Genomic DNA, 24,734 nt, shown 5'->3' with positions numbered 1-24,734 from the left:
GCATGCATTACATCTTATGCTATTACCACTACAGCAGCACTGGATGCTAGTAATGCCAGCAAGCTACTGGACTTCCAGTTTTACTAGGGTTGGTGGAGGCTTTTTAAAAATTATATGGCCTACCCAGGAAGTGCATTTTATTGCAGAGCAACGATTTGCACTTCCCTACTGGCATTTTCCCTTGAATCTAGCACAGTCCACACTTTTCCCTGGCATGGCGGAGAACAGGCCCTTTTCAGCTGTCGCAGGTGCCAGAGTCCTGAAACAGCCACCCACTCCTGGTGGGCTCCCCAACACAGATAAACATCTCGCTAGGCGCCCATCAAAATTACTTAAATTAGGCTGACCAGGAAAATTCACTGGGGCCAGTAGCGCAACTGTTGGGCGGGCGAAATTCTGACTGTACATATGGTTTTTCTTTTTATCTCTAATATGTAAAATAACAAATAATTTGAAGTGTGTTACAAAACTATATTACAAGTTTGCGGTTCAGGCAATTTATTTGGTTACAATTTCTCCCCTCCACCCCGACCACCTACATAATATTGCAACAGTGCTCAATGTACATAGTGTATGTTTACCCATTTGATTTTATGCATTTAAAATTATGCAAGTTTACAGCATAGAAGGACGCTATTTGGCTCATTACGTCAGTGTCAGCTCTTTGCTAAACAATACAACACTGCCCTGCTCTCTCCTCAAAGCCCTGTCTCTTCCATTGCTTCAGGTCCTTCTCTCATTTTTCCTAAAGAGAAGCAATGGTCTGTGCCTCAACCATTCCCACCCCCTGTGGTAAATAAATCATTCAATGCTCCAACAACCTTCTGCATAAAGAGGTTTCTCCTAACCTCTCTCTTCACTCATATATTCACCATTTTAATTGATGATTTGTCGTCACTGACTCCCCAGCCAGAGGAAATCATTTTTCCCTATTCACCCTAACAAATATTTTCATAATTAAATATATATATATATTAATTGTCTTCTTAGCCTTTTTGATTATTGTCAAGTGCTATGTATCTTCCATATTTGCTGTCAAATATCACTACACGAGTTTGTATATCTTTCATTTCCATCACCAAGTTTAACTATGTAGGAGTTTAACTTTTATTTCTGGCTGACTGCTTGGTGGTTCAGAGACTCATTTTCCAACAATACCACAGAGTTTTGCAAATGGGTTTATATCTTCCTCAACAATTACATATTTTGTTGTTAACTTAAACATGATGCGACAGGAAGAAACAATGATACTTATATACACTGAGAAAAGTTCTGAATTGTAGTAATAACACATAACAGGAAGGGCAATAATACAGAGACACTGGGGGTGATTTTTATGTTGGCAGCCAATTGCCTGCCGGTTATACACCCCGCCCAATTTTTCTTTCCAATGAAGTCAATGGAAAGGAATATCAGGCAGGGTGTATAATGGGCAGCCAATCAGCTACAGTACCACCAGATTTCCACCCCGACAAAAGTAAAAATCTGCTCCAAAACTGTCTGCAACATGTTATATAGAAAATATGAGTGATAAGATGATACAAGGATGATAACACAAGCAGAGGTTTCTAATGACATCATACGAGCAACTTCAAAAGGCTGCCAGCTTGGGGCCTCAGTATTGATGAGTGCAGATTAGAAAATTGGGGCTATAATGTTATTGCCCGAACACTGACCCAGCTTGTGTCTAGCCGGCAGGGCTCAAGGCAGCAGGGGAGCTTCACAATATCACCTCACATAAATCATGATGGTGAAGCTTGAATACCTCATGTAGTTGATACAGTCGTCATTATCTTGTGATCGTGTTGCAGCCCATAGCATGGTCTCAGTCATTTTTCAAATTATTAATAGGTAGTTTATCTTTTCTGACCTTCCCACTTGAGATTTGCTCTCATGTCTTATTTTTTCACTATTAATTTTCTCTTTGCTTCCATCAACTAGAACTGTTACGGACTGTTATTGAGTTTTGACATATGGATTTACATCAGAAGTTAGAAAGGGGGAAAAATTTGGTTGCTTTGCGCCTCCTATTAGCACCACAAGGGGGCACTAACTGGGCACAAAGCAACTAGCGCCTGGGCGTGGTGCTGCTAACGCCTCCTGCGAAATTCAGCGGGAGGTTAGCGCCGACGGTAGCCAGTGGTGCCCCCGTGGCGCTGCGTCTCTGGCGATGACATCATCGCCGTGCGCAGCACCCCACTCGCGCCCCCTGACCTACCACCGGACGCTATGCCTGACAGGGTCAGGGTGGCGTATTTGCGGCCGGGGCAGCGATAATTAAAGGGCTGGTGGCAGGCGGCCATTTTTTTTGGGCCGCCTGCCAGCACCTGCCCCCTTTGGTCTCCTCCTGCGGGGTGCCGGCCATGATCATTTAATCAGGGGAGGCCTGCAGTATCGCGATGCTCTGTGTCGACGTGCGTGGCGCTGCAGCACGTAGTACCGCGATATTCAATGGGAGTGCCCCAAGAGAGAGGGGGAACACTTCCAGTAGCGCCCCGCCTCCTGCTTGGGGCTCTACCATTGAATTTTGGGCACGGGGGCGCAGTTATCGCCCCAAAGGGGTGCCCAAAAGAGTTTTATCAGAAAATAAAATGTTCGATTCTGTTGTGTATGTACCTTTAAGGGAATAACTGGTCTTAGACTGCAGTACCGGCAGTGACCACCCCTGTATAAAAGGCCCTAGCAGGCTTCTGTAGTTTCAGTTTCAAGCTGCCTCTTGTTCAGTAAAGTACCTGTTAAACTGTTCTCCCGAAGTCCGTGTATTATTGAGGCGCGGACTTTACAGTGGCGACGAGTAAGTTCGAACTCACCTGCAGTGTGGCATCATCTCACGGGGATCTCGCCTGAAAGGAAGGTCCTGGAAGGTCGTAGTCTGAGCAACGGGCGTCGACCGAGGGCAACCGCCCAAAGAATCCATCGGTGTTTGGAGAATTGCGGGAGAGACTGTGGTTCCAGCGAATCGTACTGGTAGCAGGTAGCGCGCTGACCCTTCCGGACTGCGGCGGGCTCAAGCTCGATCAAGCGGCTCTACAAATCGGGCCGCGCAGCGTCGCCGGGAAAAGAAAACAAGAGAGAGAGGGTGGAGCGCACAGGGCACGGTCGGTGCTCGAGAACAGGACAGCGGAGAGAAACTAAACAGGGGGGAAGGAAAGCAAGACGCGCCGAAGCTGCGGGTCGCCGCCATTACCCCATAGAAGGCTAGGAGCAGCGTGGCAGTAAGGGGAAGAAGCAAAAGCGCGGGAGGCGCCATTTTATCCCGTTGGGGAAGAAGCAAAAGCGCGGGAGGCACCATTTTATTCCACTGGGGAAGAAGCAAAAGCGCAGGAGGCGCCATTTTAAATCGCCCAAGATGCCGAAAAGTGGCAGTATCACTGCTTTCGACAACGAGGTAGAAGACTGGACCATGTATGTGGAAAGAATTGAAGTGTACTGCAAGGCAAATGAGGTGGCTGATGGAAAGAGGGCGTCGGTATTATTAAATCTGATGGATGCGAGTACGTACGGCCTATTGCGGAATTTAATTACCCCAGCTAAACCAATGGAGAAAAGTTTTGAGGAGATTGTTCATATCTTACAGGAACACCTAAGCCCTACACCACTGCTGATAGCAGAAAGACTCAAGTTCCATAAAAGAAACCAGCACAAAGATGAGAGCAATGCTGACTATCTTATGGAACTACGCAAGTTATCGAAGCACTGCCAGTTCGGAGCAGGACTGGCAGACACCTTACGGGATAAGTTTGTCTGTGGGCTCCAGAGTGAAGGAACCCAGAAACGACTACTTTCAAAAAAGGACCTGACGCTAGAACAGGCTTTCAGCATGGCAGTATCCTACGAAGCAGCAGCACGGGGAGCTGCGGAAATACAACAGAAACCACAAGAATACAGCGCTAACAAAATGGCGTATGGAGCCGAAAGGTGCTATCGCTGCGGCAGAACAACCCATGAGCAGAAGGACTGCTGGTTTAAAGACAAAATATGCAGGCAATGTGGGAAAATGGGACATATAGCAAGAGTCTGCAGGTCGGGGAAGAAGACCAACACAACAAGAACTACTAAGGAACAGTACAGGAAAGTAAAGAAACTGACAGATAGTAGTTCAGAAGATCAGGAGAGTGATAAGGACTCCGGGAGCAGGCGACTAAGTTGTTTAAAGTTACACAACGTGATCGCAAAAGAAGATCACCGAACCATCTGGGTCACCCTCACGATAGCAGGGTCCCCAGTGAAGATGGAATTGGACACAGGATCAGCCCTAACTATCATGAATCGACGAGACTATGAGCGGCTATTCTCACACATACCCTTAAAGGACACGTCCATTGTATTGAAGACATACACGGGGCAAAAGGTCTACCCCAGAGGAAAAATAAGGGTGCCAGTTGAATATAACGGAAAGGAAACACAGAAACTATACATGTATATACTACGAGATGGAGGACCACCATTATTGGGACGTGAATGGATCCGAAGACTACAATTGGATTGGCATTCCATTCTGGCACTAACTGTGACTGACAAAAAAGATGATGACATCGCACCTGGATGTCTGTCACAAATTCTATCTGACGCGGAAGAGGTGTTCCAACAAGGACTTGGGACTCTAAAAGGAGTAAAGGCAACCATAAAGATTGAGGATAATGCAGCCCCAAAATTTTTCAAGGCCAGACCGGTGCCATACGCGGTACGCCCAGCTGTGGAAGCTGAACTGGAGAGTCTGGAGCGTTTGGGGGTGCTGTCTAAGGTGGACTGGAGCGAGTGGGCCACACCCATCATTCCTGTAATGAAGAAAGCATTGAGCAGCACGCCTGGGGAGCCAAGGAATGTTCGCATCTGTGGGGACTTCAAGGTGACTGTGAACCCAGTCCTGCACGCAGTACAGTATCCACTTCCGCGGATGGAAGATATTTTCGCCTCACTATCTGGAGGGAAACTTTTTACAAAGATTGACCTGGCTCAAGCGTATCTACAAATGGAGGTGGAAGAAGCATCTAGGAAATACCTCACGATAAACACTCACAAAGTCCTTTACCAGTACAATCGACTGGTATTTGGGGTAGCATCGGCCCCGGCTATGTGGCAGAGGGCAATGGAACAAGTCCTGCAAGGAATCCCGGGGACCCAGTGTTATTTGGACGACATCCTGGTTACGGGCGAAAATGACAATGAACACCTTGCCAACCTGGAACAGGTGTTCACGAGATTGCAGGAATATGGGCTACGAGCCAACCGTCCCAAATGCGAGTTCTTCAGGAGACAAATCTCGTATTGTGGCCACGTGATTGATGAGGAAGGGTTGCATAAGTCGCCGGACAAGATTGAGGCTGTAGTCAAGGCTCCAGCACCAGAAAATGTGTCGCAACTGAGGTCGTTCCTCGGGTTGGTGAACTACTACCATAAGTTCTTGCCGAATTTATCTACAATTCTGCACCCACTGAACGCCCTCCTTCAAACTGGTGTAACATGGAAATGGAGTGATGAGTGTAAGCGTGCCTTTCAGGAATGTAAATGCCAAATCACTTCAAAAGAAGTATTGGCCCACTACAACCCAACACTACCGATTTGGTTGGCATGTGATGCGTCACCTTACGGCATTGGAGCGGTGCTGTCACACAAATTCCGTGACGGTTCAGAGAGGCCAATAGCCTTTGCATCGCGCTCGCTAACCTCAGCCGAGCGTAACTACGCCCAGATTGACAGGGAGGCCCTCAGCCTGGTGTGGGGGGGTGAAGAAGTTCAATCACTATCTGCACGGGCAGAAATTCACCCTACTGACTGATCATCAACCCCTGGTCTCAATTTTTAACCCAAAGAAGGGCGTTCCGGTGATGACGGCGCAACGGCTGCAAAGATGGTCACTTTTTCTAGGGGCACATCAGTATGACATAGAGTACAAAGGTACGAAACAACATGGAAACGCTGATGGGCTGTCGCGCCTACCGTTGCCTACGGCAGAAGAAGCACCTGCAGTGGACCCTGTGGAGATATTCCATGCGACCATAGTTGAATGTTTGCCTGTTACAAATGCAAGTATTGAGAAGGAAACCTGAAAAGACCCGACACTATCTCGGTGAAGGGATGGCCAGCATATGGCGACTCACTGTTGCCAGCATTCTCGCAAAGGAGGGAACAGCTGTCAGTGTGCCGGGGAACCTTGATGTGTGGATCCTGAGTGGTAATTCCACCCAAGTTGAGAGATAGAGTACTCAATGAGCTTCATGAGGGTCATCTGGGAGGGGTAAAAATGAAGAGCCTAGCCAGGGCGTTTGTGTGGTGGCCGGGAATCGATAAAGAAATCGAGGATATGACCAAGAGATGCACAGGATGCCAGAAGGTCCAAAACGCTCCACCACAGGCCCCGCTACATCCATGGGAGTGGCCCTCATCTCCATGGCAACGGGTACACATTGATTTCGCTGGTCCATTTATGGACTCAATGTTTCTAATCGCTGTGGACACCCATTCGAAATGGCCAGAGGTCATTAAAATGTCCTCCACCACCACGGAGAAAACTATTGCAGTCCTAAGGACCATCTTCGCCAGGAATGGGTTGCCAGAACAGATTTGTTCCGACAATGGCCCACAGTTTGTGTCTGAGGATTTCCGGAGGTTCCTGAAGAATAATGGGGTGAAACATTACACATCTGCCCCATATCATCCAGCCACAAATGGATTGGCTGAGAGGTTTGTTCAGACCTATAAAAAGGCCATAAAGGCAATGTATAATGATGACATACCACTGTAACACAAGGTGGATAACTTCCTGTTTGCTTACCGGAATGCGACACATGCAGTAACAAACCAAACTCCAGCCGTACTGTTTTTCAACCGGAGACTAAGATGTCGCTTGGATTTGCTCAAACCAAACATAAGACGAGATGTTGAGGATAAGCAGTTCCAGCACATAAATGAGAAGCCAACCAGGAGCTTCAAGATAGGGCAACCAGTCTTGGCCCGCGACTACCGAACAGAAAAATGGCAGCCAGGCACGATATGCACACAGCAGGGACCACTAATGTACACAGTGGACGTTGGAGAGAGCATCGTGAGATGCCATGCTGACCAGATTCTAGAGTCACAGGAACAAGCCAAATCTGTACCACAAGCATGTGCACCTGGTAATGAGCCCGAAGTACAGATTGCGTCTACCTCAGAAGCAGGGGTATTGGAAGCTGACTAACCAACCAATGACAATGAGCCAGAATTGACTCCACCGCCAGAACAGGATACTCAAGAAAGGCGCTATCTAGTCCGGATCAGGAAGCCTCCTCAAAGACTGAACTTATAAATGACTATTTCAGTTGATGTATATATTACTGAGAAAATTGTAATTGTAATTAGTTATTATTTAGTTGTTAAATGAATGTTATGTACTGTTTATCTAAAAGGGGAGGAATTGTTGTGTATGTACCTTTAAGGGAATAACTGGTCTTAAACTGCAGTACCGGCAGTGACCACCCCTGTATAAAAGGCCCTAGCAGGCTTCTGTAGTTTCAGTTTCAAGCTGCCTCTTGTTCAGTAAAGTACCTGTTAAACTGTTCTCCCGAAGTCCGTGTATTATTGAGGTGCGGACTTTACAGATTCAATCATAGAATAGGGCATTTTGCCAGGGCAGTCATTCTAATGTGTAAATGATAAAGAAACTATGCTTATAGTATAATCTATTTACCTGCACGTGTATGGATGCTTTCTTTGTTTGCTTTGAATATGTTCTTCTACATAAATATATATTTAATCGATACTGATTAATGTTAATATCTGAAAGTGGACTCATTTCACTACAATATGTTCATAATGGCATCATTTATGATCTCCCCCCCTCCCCCCCCATTGTGTGTGATCCCCCCTCCCCCCCATTGTGTGTGATCCCCCCTCCCCCCATTGTGTGTGATCCCCCCTCAGCTCCCATTGTGTGTGATCTCCCCCCTCACCCCCCATTGTGTGTGATCCCCCCTCACCCCCCTCACCCCCCCATTGTGTGTGATCCCCCCTCACCCCCCCATTGTGTGTGATCCCCCCTCACCCCCCTCACCCCCCATTGTGTGTGATCCCCCCTCACCCCCCATTGTGTGTGATCCCCACCTCACCCCCCCATTGTGTGTGATCTCCCCCTCACCCCCCATTGTGTGTGATCTCCCCCTCACCCCCCCATTGTGTGTGATCCCCCCTCACCCCCCATTGTGTGTGATCCCCACCTCACCCCCCCATTGTGTGTGATCTCCCCCTCACCCCCCATTGTGTGTGATCCCCACCTCACCCCCCATTGTGTGTGATCCCCACCTCACCCCCCCATTGTGTGTGATCTCCCCCTCACCCCCCATTGTGTGTGATCCCCACCTCACCCCCCATTGTGTGTGATCTCCCCCTCACCCCCCATTGTGTGTGATCCCCACCTCACCCCCCATTGTATGTGATCTCCCCCTCACCCCCCCATTGTGTGTGATCTCCCCCTCACCCCCCATTGTGTGTGATCCCTACCTCACCCCCCATTGTGTGTGATCTCCCCCTCACCCCCCATTGTGTGTGATCTCCCCCTCACCCCCCCATTGTGTGTGATCTCCCCCTCACCCCCCATTGTGTGTGATCCCCACCTCACCCCCCATTGTGTGTGATCTCCCCCTCACCCCCCCATTGTGTGTGATCTCCCCCTCAGCTCCCATTGTGTGTGATCTCCCCCTCACCCCCCCATTGTGTGTGATCTCCCCCTCAGCTCCCATTGTGTGTGATCTCCCCCTCAGCCCCCCATTGTGTGTGATCTCCCCCTCACCCCCCATTGTGTGTGATCCCCACCTCACCCCCCCATTGTGTGATCTCCCCCCTCCCCTCCCCATTATTTGTGATCCCCCCCTCACCCCCCATTGTGTGTGATCTACCCCCACACCCCATTGTGTGTGATCTCCCCCCTCACCCCCCATTGTGTGTGATCCCCCCCTCCCCCCCATTGTGTGTAATCCCCACGCACCCCCCATTGTGTGTGATCCCCCTCACCCCCCATTGTGTGATCTCCCCCTCACCCCCATTGTGCGTGATCTCACCCCTCCCCCCCATTGTGTGTGATCTCCCCCCTCCCCCCATTGTGTGTGATCTCACCCCTCCCCCCCATTGTGTGTGATCTCCCCCCTCCCCCCCCATTGTGTGTGATCTCCCCCCTCACCCCCCATTGTGTGTGATCTCCCCCCTCCCCCCCATTGTGTGTGATCTCCCCCCTCCCCCCCCATTGTGTGTGATCTCCCCCCTCACCCCCCCATTGTGTGTGATCTCCCCCCTCCCCCCCATTGTGTGTGATCTCACCCCTCCCCCCCCATTGTCTGTGATCTCCCCCCTCCCCCCCATTGTGTGTGATCTCCCCCCTCACCCCCCATTGTGTGTGATCTCCCCCCTCCCCCCCATTGTGTGTGATCTCCCCCCATTGTGTGTGATCTCCCCCCTCACCCCCCCATTGTGTGTGATCTCCCCTCACCCCACCATTGTGTGATCTCCCCCCTCCCCCCCATTGTGTGTGATCTCCCCCTCACCCCCATTGTGTGTGATCTCCCCACTCACCCCCCCATTGTGTGTGATCTCCCCCCTCCCCCCCATTGTGTGTGATCTCCCCCTCACCCCCATTGTGTGAGATCTCCCCCCTCCCCCCATTGTGTGTGAACTCCCCCCTCCCCCCCATTGTGTGTGATCTCCCCCTCCCCCCATTGTGTGTGAACTCCCCCCTCCCCCCCATTGTCTGTGATCTCCCACCTCCCCCCCATTGTGTGTGATCTCCCCCCTCACCCCCCCATTGTGTGATCGCCCCCCTCCCCTCCCCATTGTTTGTGATCCCCCCCCTCACCCCCATTGTGTGTGATCTCCCCCCTCACCCCCATTGTGTGTGATCTCCCCCCTCACCCCCATTGTGTGTGATCTCCCCCTCCCCTCCCCATTGTTTGTGATCCCCTCACCCCCCCATTGTGTGTGATCTCCCCCCTCACCCCCCCCATTGTGTGTGATCCCCCCTCACCCCCCATTGTGTGTGATCCCCCCCTCACCCCCCCCATTGTGTGTGATCCCCCCCTCACCCCCCATTGTGTGTGATCTCCCCCCTCACCCCCCCATTGTGTGTGATCCCCCCCTCACCCCCCCACTGTGTGTGATCTCCCCCCTCACCCCCCCATTGTGTGTGATCCCCCCCTCACCCCCCCATTGTGTGTGATCTCCCCGCTCATCCCCCCATTGTGTGATCTCCCCCCCATTGTGTGATCTCCCCCCTCACCACCCCATTGTGTGTGATCCCCCCTCACCCCCCCATTGTGTGTGATCTCCCCCCTCACCCCCCCATTGTGTGTGATCTCCCCGCTCATCCCCCCATTGTGTGTGATCTCCCCCCTCACCTCCCAATTGTGTGTGATCTCCCCCTCACCTCCCCATTGTGTGTGATCTCCCCCCTCACCCCCCCATTGTGTGTGATCCCCCCCTCCCCCCCATTGTGTGTGATCTCCCCCCTCCCCCCCATTGTGTGTGATCCCCCCCTCACCCCCCCATTGTGTGTGATCCCCCCTCCCCCCCATTGTGTGTGATCTCCCCCCTCACCCCCCCATTGTGTGTGATCTCCCCCCTCACCACCCCATTGTGTGTGATCCCCCCTCGCCCCCCCATTGTGTGTGATCCCCCCTCACCCCCCCATTGTGTGTGATCTCCCCCCTCACCACCCCATTCTGTGTGATCCCCCCTCACCCCCCCATTGTGTGTGATCTCCCCCCTCGCCCCCCCATTGAGTGTGATCTCCCCCCTCACCACCCCATTCTGTGTGATCCCCCCTCACCCCCCCATTGTGTGTGATCGCCCCCCTCACCCCCCCCATTGTGTGTGATCTCCCCCCTCACCCCCCCATTGTGTGTGATCTCCCCCCCTCACCCCCCCATTGTGTGTGATCTCCCCCCTCACCCTCCCAATTGTGTGTGATCTCCCCCCTCACCCCCCCATTGTGTGTGATCTCCCCCTCACCCCCCCATTGTGTGTGATCTCCCCCCTCCCCCCCATTGTGTGATCGCCCCCCTCACCCCCATTGTGTGATCTCCCCCCTCACCACCCCATTCTGTGTGATCCCCCCTCACCCCCCCATTGTGTGTGATCTCCCCGCTCATCCCCCCCATTGTGTGTGATCCCCCCCCTCACCCTCCCAATTGTGTGTGATCGCCCCCCTCACCCCCCCCATTGTGTGTGATCTCCCCCCTCACCCCCCCATTGTGTGTGATCTCCCCCTCACCCCCCCATTGTGTGTGATCTCCCCCCCTCACCCCCCATTGTGTGTGATCCCCCTCCCCCCCATTGTGTGATCGCCCCCCTCACCCTCCCAATTGTGTGTGATCGCCCCCCTCACCCCCCCATTGTGTGTGATCTCCCCCCCTCACCCCCCATTGTGTGATCTCCCCCCTCCCCCCCATTGTGTGATCGCCCCCCTCACCCCCCCCATTGTGTGTGATCCCCCCCTCACCCCCCCATTGTGTGTGATCTCCCCCCCTCACCCCCCATTGTGTGTGATCCCCCCTCCCCCCCATTGTGTGTGATCCCCCCTCACCCCCCCATTGTGTGTGATCTCCCCCCTCACCCCCCCATTGTGTGTGATCTCCCCCCTCACCCCCCCATTGTGTGTGATCTCCCCCCCTCACCCCCCCATTGTGTGTGATCTCCCCCCCTCACCCCCCATTGTGTGTGATCTCCCCCTCACCCCCATTGTTTGTGATCTCCCCCCTCACCTCCCCATTGTTTGTGATCCCCCCTCACCCCCCCATTGTGTGTGATCTCCCCCTCCCCCCATTGTGTGATCCCCCCTCCCCCCCCATTGTGTGTGATCTCCCCCCTCCCCCCCATTGTGTGTGATCTCCCCCCTCACCCCCCCATTGTGTGTGATCTCCCCCCTCACCCCCCCATTGTATGTGATCTCCCCCCCTCACCCCCCCATTGTGTGTGATCTCCCCCCTCACCCCCCCATTGTGTGTGATCTCCCCCCTCACCCCCCCCATTGTGTGTGATCTCCCCCCTCACCCCCCCATTGTGTGTGATCTCCCCCCTCACCCCCCCATTGTGTGTGATCTCCCCCCTCACCCCCCCATTGTGTGTGATCTCCCCCCTCACCCCCCCATTGTGTGTGATCTCCCCCCTCCCCCCATTGTGTGTGATCTCCCCCCTCCCCCCCATTGTGTGTGATCTCCCCCCTCACCCCCCCATTGTGTGTGATCTCCCCCCTCACCCCCCCATTGTGTGTGATCTCCCCCCTCACCCCCCCATTGTGTGTGATCTCCCCCCTCACCCCCCCATTGTGTGTGATCTCCCCCCTCACCCCCCCATTGTGTGTGATCTCCCCCCTCCCCCCCATTGTGTGTGATCTCCCCCCTCACCCCCCCATTGTGTGTGATCTCCCCCCTCACCCCCCCATTGTGTGTGATCTCCCCCCTCACCCCCCCATTGTGTGTGATCTCCCCCCTCCCCCATTGTGTGATCTCCCCCCTCCCCCCCATTGTGTGTGATCTCCCCCCTCACCCCCCCATTGTGTGTGATCTCCCCCCTCACCCCCCCCATTGTGTGTGATCTCCCCCCTCACCCCCCCATTGTGTGTGATCTCCCCCCTCACCCCCCCATTGTTTGTGATCTCCCCCCTCACCCCATTGTGTGTGATCTCCCCCCCTCACTGTGTGTGATCTCCCCCCTCACCCCCCATTGTGTGTGATCTCCCCCCTCACCCCCCCATTGTGTGTGATCTCCCCCCTCACCCCCCCATTGTGTGTGATCTCCCCCCCTCACCCCCCCATTGTGTGTGATCCCCCCTCACCCCCCCATTGTGTGTGATCTCCCCCCCTCACCCCCCCATTGTGTGATCTCCCCCCTCACCCCCCCATTGTGTGTGATCTCCCCCCTCACCCCCCCATTGTGTGTGATCTCCCCCCTCACCCCCCCATTGTGTGTGATCTCCCCCCTCACCCCCCATTGTGTGTGATCTCCCCCCTCACCCCCCCATTGTGTGTGATCTCCCCCCTCACCCCCCCATTGTGTGTGATCTCCCCCCCTCACCCCCCCATTGTGTGTGATCTCCCCCCTCACCCCCCCATTGTGTGTGATCTCCCCCCTCACCCCCCCATTGTGTGTGATCTCCCCCCTCACCCCCCCATTGTGTGTGATCTCCCCCCTCACCCCCCCATTGTGTGTGATCTCCCCCCTCACCCCCCCATTGTGTGTGATCTCCCCCCTCACCCCCCCATTGTGTGTGATCCCCCCTCACCCCCCCATTGTGTGTGATCTCCCCCCTCACCCCCCCATTGTGTGTGATCTCCCCCCCTCACCCCCCCATTGTGTGATCTCCCCCCTCACCCCCCCATTGTGTGTGATCTCCCCCCTCACCCCCCCATTGTGTGTGATCTCCCCCCCTCACCCCCCCATTGTGTGTGATCTCCCCCCCCACCCCATTGTGTGTGATCTCCCCCCCTCACTGTGTGTGATCTCCCCCCTCACCCCCCCATTGTGTGTGATCTCCCCCCTCACCCCCCCATAGTTTGTGATCTCCCCCCCACCCCATTGTGTGTGATCTCCCCCCCTCACCCCCCCATTGTGTGTGATCTCCCCCCTCACCCCCCCATTGTGTGTGATCTCCCCCCTCACCCCCCCATTGTGTGTGATCTCCCCCCTCACCCCCCCATTGTGTGTGATCTCCCCCCTCACCCCCCCATTGTTTGTGATCTCCACCCCCCCCACCCCATTAAAAGAATGTCTCTGATGTGACCACATTCTAACCTTGCAAGTTGCATATATTTTGTCTTCTCCATTTGGTTTAAATTGTTCATCTGTATTCCAGGTGTCAGTATTTGAAAATATATTTCTTTGATTTTCTGTGAATCTCCTACAAGGAGAATTTACAGTATTAGTTTACATTATCTGTCTCGGTATAAAATTTGAATTAATGGAACATTAAACTTCAACTTAATTTTGTAATTTTCAAACTTTTCTGTGTGGTGGACTTCCTGCAAATGCTTGCAAACTTCTAGGGACTCCTTGTCAATATTCGGACTCCTGTCCTAATTTGCAAAAGACAGTAACAGCTTCCCAAAGAAAGACAATGCTATCATTCCAAGAAACAAGTTTTATTCGTATAGAACAGCAGAAACAATTGGTCAAGTTTAACCCGCACCGCCGCCTGGCAGTAACGGTGCATGGGAGGCGGTAGAATCGGCCGAGGCTGCACTGAACCCACCCAACGGCATCTTATCTTCGCCGACTTTGAAGCCGGACGAATGCTCCCGCTGCAGTCAGGTGGGGGCCTAATTTAAAACTGAAAGTTGTGGCCCGATGACATCGTCAGTGCCTTAACATGATTTTAATGAAGACTCGGGGGAGAGAGGCCAGTGACAAACCCACTGGAGAATCCTAGCGGGATGCAGCAGGTTGACAAGAAGATGCCAAGGCAAATTATGTTTTTTATTCTTCAAGAAGATTCCTGCAGGGCTAGGAGGATTGCCTAAAGCAATATGGCGTGTAGCGTACCTTGTAATGAGCATGCGCTTCCTACCAGCCATATTGGAGGCTTAGGAGGCTGTTTAGTGCCAAATGGGCACAACGCAGCCAAATTTTTGGGCTGTGATCTTATAGAGGTACAAGATAGTCAACAACAAGAATGACTACGTACATAGAAAAAATCCAAGTCGTTTATATTACAGAGGCATAAGGAATAAAATGAATGCCAAGCCAAAGAAAGAGATATTAGGAGGGGTGGTCAAACTGGTAGGATTTTAGGAGGGTCTTAAAGGAGGAAAGGTGGAGGGGTTTAGGGAGGAATTCCAAATCGTGGTACAAAGGAAGGGGAAATGCACAATACCAAAATCGGAGTAATGGAGAGTGGGGATACTAAAGATTAACTTTTATTTCGGCATAATTGGCACAATTGCTGGTTCTGGTTTAAATACAAGGCGGGCTGAATTGGTTCGCGTAGTGCCCAGTTTTTAGGCGCTATGCGGCCACATAAGACGCAAAAATGGGGTCCATGATGCCCACGCACACTTCCAACTGGAAGTGCGCAGGACGTCATCTTGGTAAAGGGGTTTGCGTGTGCGCGCCTAACAACCGCCGGTAGCATGCAGAGCAGTGAGATGTGGACGCGAATGAGTGTGAAATGCTGATTTGAAGTTACTGCTGCTATTTTACAACTCCCCACTCCAGCCAAAGCCCTGTCTTTAGAGTGGCACTGGCTCCATAGAACAGGAACTTGCTATCGTAGGTTGAAATGCTGGAGGAGGTTATAGAGAGAGGGCTATAAACACAAGGCTGAGCATTTTAAATTTGAGACAATGCAGGACTGGAAACCAATATAAGTTAGCAAGGACAAGGGTGATCGATGTGCAAGACTTGGTGTAGGATAGGATAGGGGCAGCAGAGTTTTGGATAAGCTGAGGTTTATAGAGGTTGGAGGATGGGAGGCTAACCACGAGAGCATTGGAATAATCGAGTCTGGAGGTGACAAAGGCATTTCAGTAGCATATTGGCTAAGGGAAGTGCAGAGGCGGCTGCAAAGGCAAATCTAGGTGATTCTTGTGATAGAGAGGATATGGAGTGTGAAACTCAGCTCAGGGTTGAATAGGAAGCTGAGGATGGGAGCAGTTGGGGTCAGCCTGAGACAGTGGAGGGGGTGGGGATGGAATCAGTGGCAAGGGTCCAGAGTTTATGCTGTCATCCAGGGGCAGCATGTAGATGAGGAGCAGGCACAAGGATAGATACATGGGGGACTCTGGAGGTAACGGTGCAGGGGCGGCATGATAAACCATTGTGGGTGATACTCTGGCTACAATTGGATAGGTATGAGTGGAACCAGGCATGGTTGTCTCACTGAACTGGACAAAAGAGAACTGGCATTGAAGGAGGATGGTGTGGTCGACTGAGTCAAAGGCTGCAGAGAAGTTGAGGAGAATGAGGAGTGATAAAGTACTACGGTCACATTCACAGAGGATGTCATTTGAGACTTTGGTTAGGGCCTTTTCGGTGCTGTGGCGGAAATCTAACTGGAGAGATTCAAACCGGGAGTTGCAGGAAAGATGGACACAGATTTGGGAGATGACAACATATTCAAAATAGTAAACAATATGGGAAAGGGAATTCCAGAATATTATTTTAAATTAAATTGTGAGAATAGGGCAAAAGAAGCAAGTTCAAACTATTAAATGTAAATTTAAGACTGATATCAGTAAATTTTTCCAATCCTCTATCACCCCAAACAGCCCTTCCCCTTCGCCTGGCACCTTCCCGTGCAAGCGGAGGAGATGTAACACCTGCCCCTATACCTCCCCCCTTCCCACTGTCCAGGGCCCCAAACACCCCTTCCAGGTGAAACAGCGATTTACTTGTACTTCTCGCAATCTAGTATGCTGTATTCGCTGCTCACGATGCGGTCTCCTCTACATTGGGGAGACCAAATGCAGATTGGGTGACCGCTTTGCGGAACACCTCTGTTCAGTCCGTAAGGGTGACCCCGAGCTTCCGGTCGCCTGTCATTTTAATTCACCGCTCCATTCCCACTCGGACCTCACCGTCCTTGGCCTCTTGTATTGTTCCACGGAAGCTCAACGTAAACTCGAGGAACAGCACCTCATCTTCCGATTAGGCACTCTGCAGCCTTCCGGACTCGATATCGAGTTCAACAATTTCAGATCATAACCTCGGCCCCTATTTCATTTTTTCTTGTAATTTTTCCACTCCTTTCCTTTTCTTTTTCTCTCACACCTGGCAGCTATCTCTTGCCCTGCCAGTACACTTTACACCTAATCTCAGCCTATTACCATCTCGTCTAGCTTCTAATACCTTTTATTGTCTCTTTTTTACTTTTGTTTCTTTTATTCTTTTGTCCGATCGCAGCCCTGCCTCCGATCTATCTTTTCTTTCCAGTTTTGAAGAAGGGTTCGACCCGAAACGTCAACTCAAATTTCTGTCCATGGATGTTGCCTGACCTGCTGAGTTTTTCCAGCATTTTCTGTTGTTATTTCGGATTTCCAACATCCGCAGTATTTTGCTATCGTACCAGTGTAAAACAGGTGATAGTGAGTCGGCAGCCCATTTTACATCTTTCCCGATTCTTTGTCATCTGTCACTAACCATCATCTCTGAAGGTTTAGGTTATATTTTAGTCTGGGAAAAATAGGGCAGGTGAAAAGAGGTCATACATTAATAATTTCTGCCACCTTCAACCTGATTTCCAGTGATTATACACAGCACTAAAGCAACAATAAGGTGGGCACAGTTGAGTACTTTTGTTTGTGATTTGCTTAGGATTGATGATGTGGATGAAGCAATGTTGCTGCAGACGATACCAGTACTCTAATTAGAGCATGGTGTCATTGGAACATAATGTGGGGAAGGGCAGCACGGTGGCATAGTGGTTAGCACTGTTGCCTCACAGCGCCAGGGACCCGGGTTCGAATCTGGCCTCGGGTGACTGTCTGTGTGGAGTTTGCACATTCTCCCCGTGTTTGCGTGGGTTTTCTCCGGGTGCTCCGGTTTCCTCCCACAGTCCAAAGATGTGCGGGGTTAGGTTGATTGGCCATGATAAAAATTGACCCTTAGTGTTAGGGGGATTAAATACGTGGGGTTACGGGGATAGGGTGGGATATGTGTTGGTGTAGGGGTTACGGGGATCGGGTGGGACATGTGTCGGTGCAGGCTCGATGGGCCGAAATGGCCTCTATCTGTACTGTGAGGTTTCTGTGATTTCTGGGAACACTGTTCCACAACCAATATATAATTCCCAGACTGGTGTGTTGTACTTTGGGGCAAAGTCCAGACTGCAATTTTAGAACCAGGTGTGGTCATTTACTTTTTTTTTATATAAGTATGTATTTTCTTTTCCTACAGAAATTTAAAAGATTTACATATATATAAAACAAAATTTAGCTTGTTTGGTGAAATGGCAAGGAGATTTATATTGGTGCCCTTCTTTTTTCCTTCACTAAGTATGCAGACCTCAGTCTCCATTTCAGCTCCTTTGCTCTTTCCCCTCCAAATTCACAACCCTCCTGTCCTCTCTATACCTTTCCCTCCAGACAAACTCCCCAACCCATATTCATGGCCACCTTCTCGGCCTTGCCACCTCACATGGTGTCTCGACTCCCATGGTCCCAATCACTGACAAGGTTATCACTGACCACTTCTTTGTTTTCCTCACCACCCACAGCTCCTACCCTCAACAACAATTCCCTTTGCATCCTCCCCTGGAAAAGCTCTCCATCAAGTTACTTACAACCATAACTCTCGATCTCCCAATGCCTAGCCTTTGACCTGCTTTCACCACAATATCTCTGCAGCTGTTGATTTGCTCAGAATCTCATCACCTACACCTGTTAAGGAGGACTGTGCAATTCATATCCTTCCAAATGGTAGGATACCCACAGGTGCAAGGAGCAATGGATGGAACACATGTCACACTAAATTTTAGTCCACTCAACTTTATGAATAGGAATGACTTTAATTTTATTAATGTTCAGTTAGTTTGTGATGGCAATCAACTCATCCTGCATGCCAATTCCAGATACCCAAAAAGCAGCAATAATGCTTTCATCGTGCGATAATCCATCATTCCAACCCGCATGACTCGCAGCCATGTATTTGCATGATTGTTTGGTGATCACAGCTATCCCGTGCAGTCATGGCTGTTGACTCCAGTAAAGGTTCCAGAGAGAGAGGAGGATAACGGATACAATGAGACTCATGCCACTACAAGAAGTTACATAGGGCACACCGTAGGAATTTGCAAGCCACATTTTAGGTGCCTGGATAAATCTGGTGGAGCCCTGCAATACAGCCGAGTGACTGTCTCAAGAATCATTGTACTGCATAATATTGCAATGAAGAAAGGATTGCTGCTTCCAGAAGCTGAAGGTGATGATAATGAAACGAGAGTGGAAAGACCTCCCTATGCATAGCATGAGGAGGGTGCACAGGAAGGAGAAGGTGTGGAACAGGACAGCCAGCTGGACAGTCAGTGAAAGGAGAGCGCAACTGATGGACCAGTGCTTTCAATTAATAAAGGGTCACTCACCAAATAAAGTCACTTCACACATGCCTGTTCTTCCTCCACACCCTCACAAAGTCACTCACTGTCAAGGACCTCTGCCGAGTTCCTTCATAAGACAGAAATCTACATTTCCCAAGTAGTGTTTACTTTACGGAACAATTATTTACCAAAAATGCCAATCACCCTATTGACAACTGCTTTTTAATACTGTGTCTACGTTGTGCCAGCTAACTTAATTGCTCATGATCCTACGCCTACAAGGTGCTCCTTGAGTGAGATGAGATTGAGAGCTACGTGGCTGGGATGGTCCCCCAGAGCATTAAAGGCCTGTGGTGACTCTTGTCTCAGGGAAACAGCTGTCCAAGAAAGACCAGCTTCTGGCTGCCTTTCTCTTGCAGTGGCAAGGTCTGCTGGGCCCTTGTCTGAAGCTCCCTCGTGTGAAAGACCAGCTTCTGGCTGCCTTTCTCTTGCAGTGGCAAGGTCTGCTGGGCCCTTGTCTGAAGCTCCCTCGTGTGAAAGACCAGCTTCTGGCTGCCTTTCTCTTGCAGTGGCAAGGTCTGCTGGGCCCTTGTCTGAAGCTCCCTCGTGTGAAAGACCAGCTTCTGGCTGCCTTTCTCTTGCAGTGGCAAGGTCTGCTGGGCCCTTGTCTGAAGCTCCCTCATGTGAAAGACCAGCTTCTGGCTGCCTTTCTCTTGCAGTGGCAAGGTCTGCTGGGCCCTTGTCTGAAGCTCCCTCGTGTGAAAGACCAGCTTCTGGCTGCCTTTCTCTTGCAGTGGCAAGGTCTGCTGGGCCCTTGTCTGAAGCTCCCTCGTGTGAAAGAATTGGAGGCGTCTTAAGGCAGCAGGCTCAATGCCACTCTCTGGAGGGGCACTGACATTTGCACCCACTACTTGCAATCCACTGGTGCTGGGCACAGGCTCAGAGGAGCTACTAATGTATACTAACTGGAGCTATTCTGATTGTATAGACTAGATTGTCCCAACCAGGTCTTGGGAGCCTTGTGAAAGGATTTCACTTTCACAAGGATCCATGTCAGCAATGTTAGTTGCCACTCTGGAAAAGCCTTGGATGCTGTTCCTGGTATCTTGATGCCACAGAAATCTCCCAGGCTCTCTGATTTCAGAGTGTTCTGCAGTTTGTGGAAAACTTCCTGCAATGTGTTAAGAAATGCAGATAGTGGACTCCTCCTATTTGTCCATCATCTCAAACTGTCTCCACACGAGAATAATGCTCCCTAATCATTATTTTTTTTGAAGACTGGGCGACTGAGATCTGGATCTCCTGGCTCCTCAGCCAAGGGCAGTCACTTCTCTACCCTCGTGGAGGAATGGATCTCCTCCTCTTGCACTCCCAGGTCTTCATCCTAACTAGTGTTTAATGCTTAACTCAGTGACGGCTCTTATAACTCACTGGAAATTTCCTCCTGCATGGTGCTTGCACAATTAAGATGTCATGACACAATTGGTGATGAAACGTCAGCAGTTGAGACTGGTTCCGGCAACCGATTCCTCAGTCGTAGTGCATGGGTGGTAATCATCATGACAAGCCGCTTCCTACAAGGCACCCCCTATGATGTGAAACACAAAATATTTTGTGTAGATGCCATTCGAGTGACATTCCCCCTTGAAAAAATAATTGTTGAGCGTAACAGCATTGCAATATTTTGAGAAAGCTCTTAAAGCTGAAACTACCTATGATGAGCATTTCCCAGTTTTTACCAACCTTCTGTTGTCACCTCACCTCTAACCTTGCACTCTCCCACAGATTCCCCTGTCTGTCTGGCCATGAAGTGCAGTGCCTTCTCTTCATGTGCGCTCAGGTTTTTCAGTGCTGCGCCTCCTCCTCCATATTTCTATGATGCCGGTTTTAGGTTATCTTTTGCTTTGGAGGGAGAGAAGACAATGTTAAGGGTATGTGAGTGGCATAAACACTGTACCCAAATGATGATGAGATTTGGAGCTGCATTATCCTTTTAAATGGAGTGTCCTTGAAGACCAGCTGTAGCTCTTGTGGCAGACGATTTGAGCTGGCAGAATGGTTTTGAGCAAAGAAAGTACTTGAATGTTTCCAGTGGTTGCCCGTTGCAGAAGTGAGTTCCTCTGACACTCAAATACTGAGAGAGAAGGTGTATGAGTGGTAATGGATCCATCCGAGAATCTGGCAGTGTCTGCAGCTGCTGACAACCCTGGGGCCGTTGCTGCGTCAGCCATTCTTGTGGAAAAGTGATGCTGCCCTTTAGCCGGCTGCAGCCTTTTAAAGGATGCACGATAACTGTATTTCCCTTCCTCCCAGCAGCGGCAAGCCTATCAGGAGTGGTATTGCCACTCTAATTCCACCCTGCATAGCAAATGAGGGTCCAGGGAGGATAATGCAGTGGGTTACCAGCAGATTCACATTGACAGGTGGTCGTCCCATTCCACCACTAATCCACCAGCGAGAAAGAAATCCAGGCTCCTGTCAGTTGCCGGACAAAGTCAACATGGATCGGACAAAGTCAACATGGATTTACAAAAGGTAAATCATGCTTGACAAATCTACTGGAATTTTTTGAGGATGTAACTGGTAGAATAGATAAGAGAGAACCAGTGGATGTGGTGTATTTGGACTTTCAGAAGGCTTTCGATAAGGTCCCGCATAAGAGATTGGCGTGCAAAGTTAAAGCACATGGGATTGGGGGTAAGGTACTGACTTGGATAGAGAACTGGTTGGCAGATGGGAAGCAAAGAGTTGGAATAAACGGGTCTTTTTCCGAGTGGCAGGCAGTGACTAGTGGGGTGCCGCAGGGATCGGTGCTAGGACCCCAGCTATTCACAATATATATTAATGATCTAGACGAGGGAACTAGATGTAATATCTCCAAGTTTGCAGACGACACAAAGCTGGGTGGGCGTGTATGCTGTGAGGAGGATGCCGAGAAACTCCAGTATGATTTGGACAGGTTGGGTGATTGGGCAGATGCATAGCAGATGCAGTATAATGTGGATAAATGCGAGGTTATCCACTTTGGTGGCAAAAACAGGACTTATTAAAAACAGATTATTATCTGAACGGCAATAGATTGGGAAAAGGGGAAATGCAACGAGACCTGGGTGTCCTTGTGCACCAGTCGCTGAAGGTAAGCATGCAGGTGCAGCAGGCGGTAAAGAAGGAAATGGTATGTTGGCCTTCATAGCGAGAGGATTCGAGTACAGGAGCAAGGATGTCTTGCTGCAGTTGTATAGGGCCTTGGTGAGACCACACCTTGAGTATCGTGTGCAGTTTTAGTCGCCTTATCTGAGGAAGGATGTTCTTGCCACGGAGGGAGTGCAGCGAAGATTCACCAGACTGATACCTGGGATGGCAGGAATGACATATGAAGAGAGATTGGGTCGATTAGGCTAGAGTTTAGAAGAATGAGAGGGGATCTCATTGAAACTTATAAAATTCTAACAGGACTAGACAGACTAGATGCAGGAAGGATGTTCCCGATGGCAGGGGAGTCCAGAACCAGGGGTCACAGTCTAAGGATAAGGGGTAAGCCATTTAGGACAGAGATGAGGAGGAATTTCTTCACCCAGAGAGTGGTGAACCATTGGAATTCTCTACCACAGAAGGCAGTTGAGGCCAACTTATTAAATATATTCTAGAAGGAGTTAGATATATTTGTTAAGGCTAAAGGGATCAAGGGATATGGGGAGAAAGCAGGGACAGGGTACTGAATTTGGATGATCGGCCATGATCTCATTAAATGGCGGAACAGGCTCGAGGGGCCGAATGGCCTACTCCTGCTCCTATCTTCTATGTTTCTATAACTTCCTCTCCCTAAACAGTGGGGGAAACCAAAGCCATTGTTTTCAGCTCCTGTCACAAACTCCATGTCCTTGCCAATGACTCCATCACCTCTGTTCAAAAAAAGGGGAGTGTGATAAACCTGGTAACTACAGGCCAACCAGTCTAATGTTAGTGGCCGGAAAACTACTAGAGACCATTGTCAAGGACAAAATTAATTCTCAGTTGGAGCAGCATGGATTAATAAGTGACAACCAGCATGGATTTGTTAAAGGAAAATTGTGTCTGATTGAGTTCTTTGATGAAGTAACTGAGAGGACTGATGAAGAGAATGCAATAGATATTGTATTTACGGATTTTCAAAAGGCATTTGATAAAGTACCACATTACAGACTTATTCGGAAAATAGACGCACATGATATTAAAGGGACGGTGGTAAATTTGGCATGTAATTGGCTAAGGGATAAGAGGCAGAGAGTAGTGGCGAACGGATGTTTTTCTGACTGGAGAGACGTATGCAGTGTGGTCCTCCAGGGGTTGGTATTAGAACCATTGCTTATTTTGTTATACATAAATGACCTGGACTTGGGTATAAGGAGTAAATTTCAAAATTTGCAGATGATACCAATTTGACAACATTGTAAATAGTGAGCAGGATAGTAGCAGACTTCAGGAGGACATAGACAGACTGGTGAAATGGGCAGAAACATTGCAGACAATGTTCCCTTTAAGCTGCACGGCCGTGCAGCTCCCGTGCAGCCGGCTCACTGGCTTTTAAATAGGAAAAACCGTGTGTGCACGGTAAATTGAACCCCCAAAAAATTAAAGGGAACATTGATGGCAGATGCAATTTAATGCGGATAAGTGTGAAGTGATGCACTTTAGGAGAAACAACATGGAGAGGCCGTATAATGTAAATGGTACTATTTTGAGGGGGTTGCATGAACAGAGGGATCTGGGGGTGCATATTCACAAATCTTTGAAGGTGGCAGGGCAAGTTGATAAGACAGTTAAAAAAGCGTATGGGATATCTGGCTTTGTAAATAGAGGCATTGAATACAAAAACAAGGAAATCATGCTAAACCATTACAAATCTCTAGTTAGGCCTCAGCTGGAGTATTGTGTACAATTCTGGGCACCACACTTTTGCAGGATGTCGAGGCCTTGGAGAGGGTACAGAGGAGGTTTAGAGTCATAGAGTCATAGAGTTATACAGCACGGATAGAGGCCCTTCAGCCCATCGTGTCCGCGCCGGCCATCAAGCCCTGTCTAATCTAATCCCATATTCCAGCATTTGGTCCGTAGCCTTGTATGCTGTGGCATTTCAAGTGCTCATCCAAATGCTTCTTAAATGTTGTGAGGGTTCCTGCCTCCACAACCCTTTCAGGCAGTGAGTTCCAGACTCCAACCACCCTCTGGGTGAAAAAGTTCTTTCTCAAATCCCCTCTAAACCTCCCGCCCTTTACCTTGAATCTATGCCCCCTAGTTATTGACCCCTCTACTAAGGGGAAAAAGCTCCTCAGCATCCATCCTATCTATGCCCCTCATAATTTTGTACACCTCAATCATGTCCCCCCTCAGCCTCCTCTGCTCCAAGGAAAACAAACCCAATCTGCCCAGTCTCTCTTCATAGCTGAAGCACTCCAGCCCTGGTAACATCCTGGTGAACCTCCTCTGCACCCTCTCCAACGCGATCACATCCTTCCTGTAGTGTGGCGACCAGAACTGCACACAGTATTCCAGCTGTGGCCTAACCAGTGTTTTATACAGCTCCATCATAACCTCCTTGCTCTTATATTCAATGCCTCGGCTAATGAAGGCAAGTATCCCATATGCCTTTTTTACCACCTTATCCACTTGTTCCGCCGCCTTCAGGGATCTGTGTACTTGCACACCCAGATCCCTCTGACCCTCCGTCTTGCCTAGGGTCTTACCATTCATTGTGTATTCCCTT

General features: G+C 50.2%; 1 protein-coding gene across 2 annotated transcripts in view; it reads right to left on the bottom strand.

The window, feature by feature from the left end:
• The window catches only part of LOC147113855 (SH2 domain-containing protein 4A), a 42,303-nt gene that overhangs the window by 9,539 nt on the left and 8,030 nt on the right, over positions 1-24,734 (bottom strand). The window contains exon 4 of one of the 2 annotated variants that reach the window (XM_085995222.1): positions 13,756-13,861. The exons of the other annotated variant lie outside the window; for it this stretch is intronic. Coding sequence (XP_085851348.1) covers positions 13,756-13,861 — 106 coding nt within the window. The remainder of the gene's footprint in view (positions 1-13,755; positions 13,862-24,734) is intronic. 2 annotated transcript variants of the gene reach the window in all.

This window comes from Somniosus microcephalus, chromosome 8, assembly GCF_052327205.1.
Source record: "Somniosus microcephalus isolate GS21.2 chromosome 8, FLI_Smic_1.0, whole genome shotgun sequence".
Classification (NCBI taxonomy): domain Eukaryota; kingdom Metazoa; phylum Chordata; class Chondrichthyes; order Squaliformes; family Somniosidae; genus Somniosus; species Somniosus microcephalus.
Note: the sequence above shows the minus strand (reverse complement) of the source record. Positions and strands in the feature narration are given on the sequence as shown.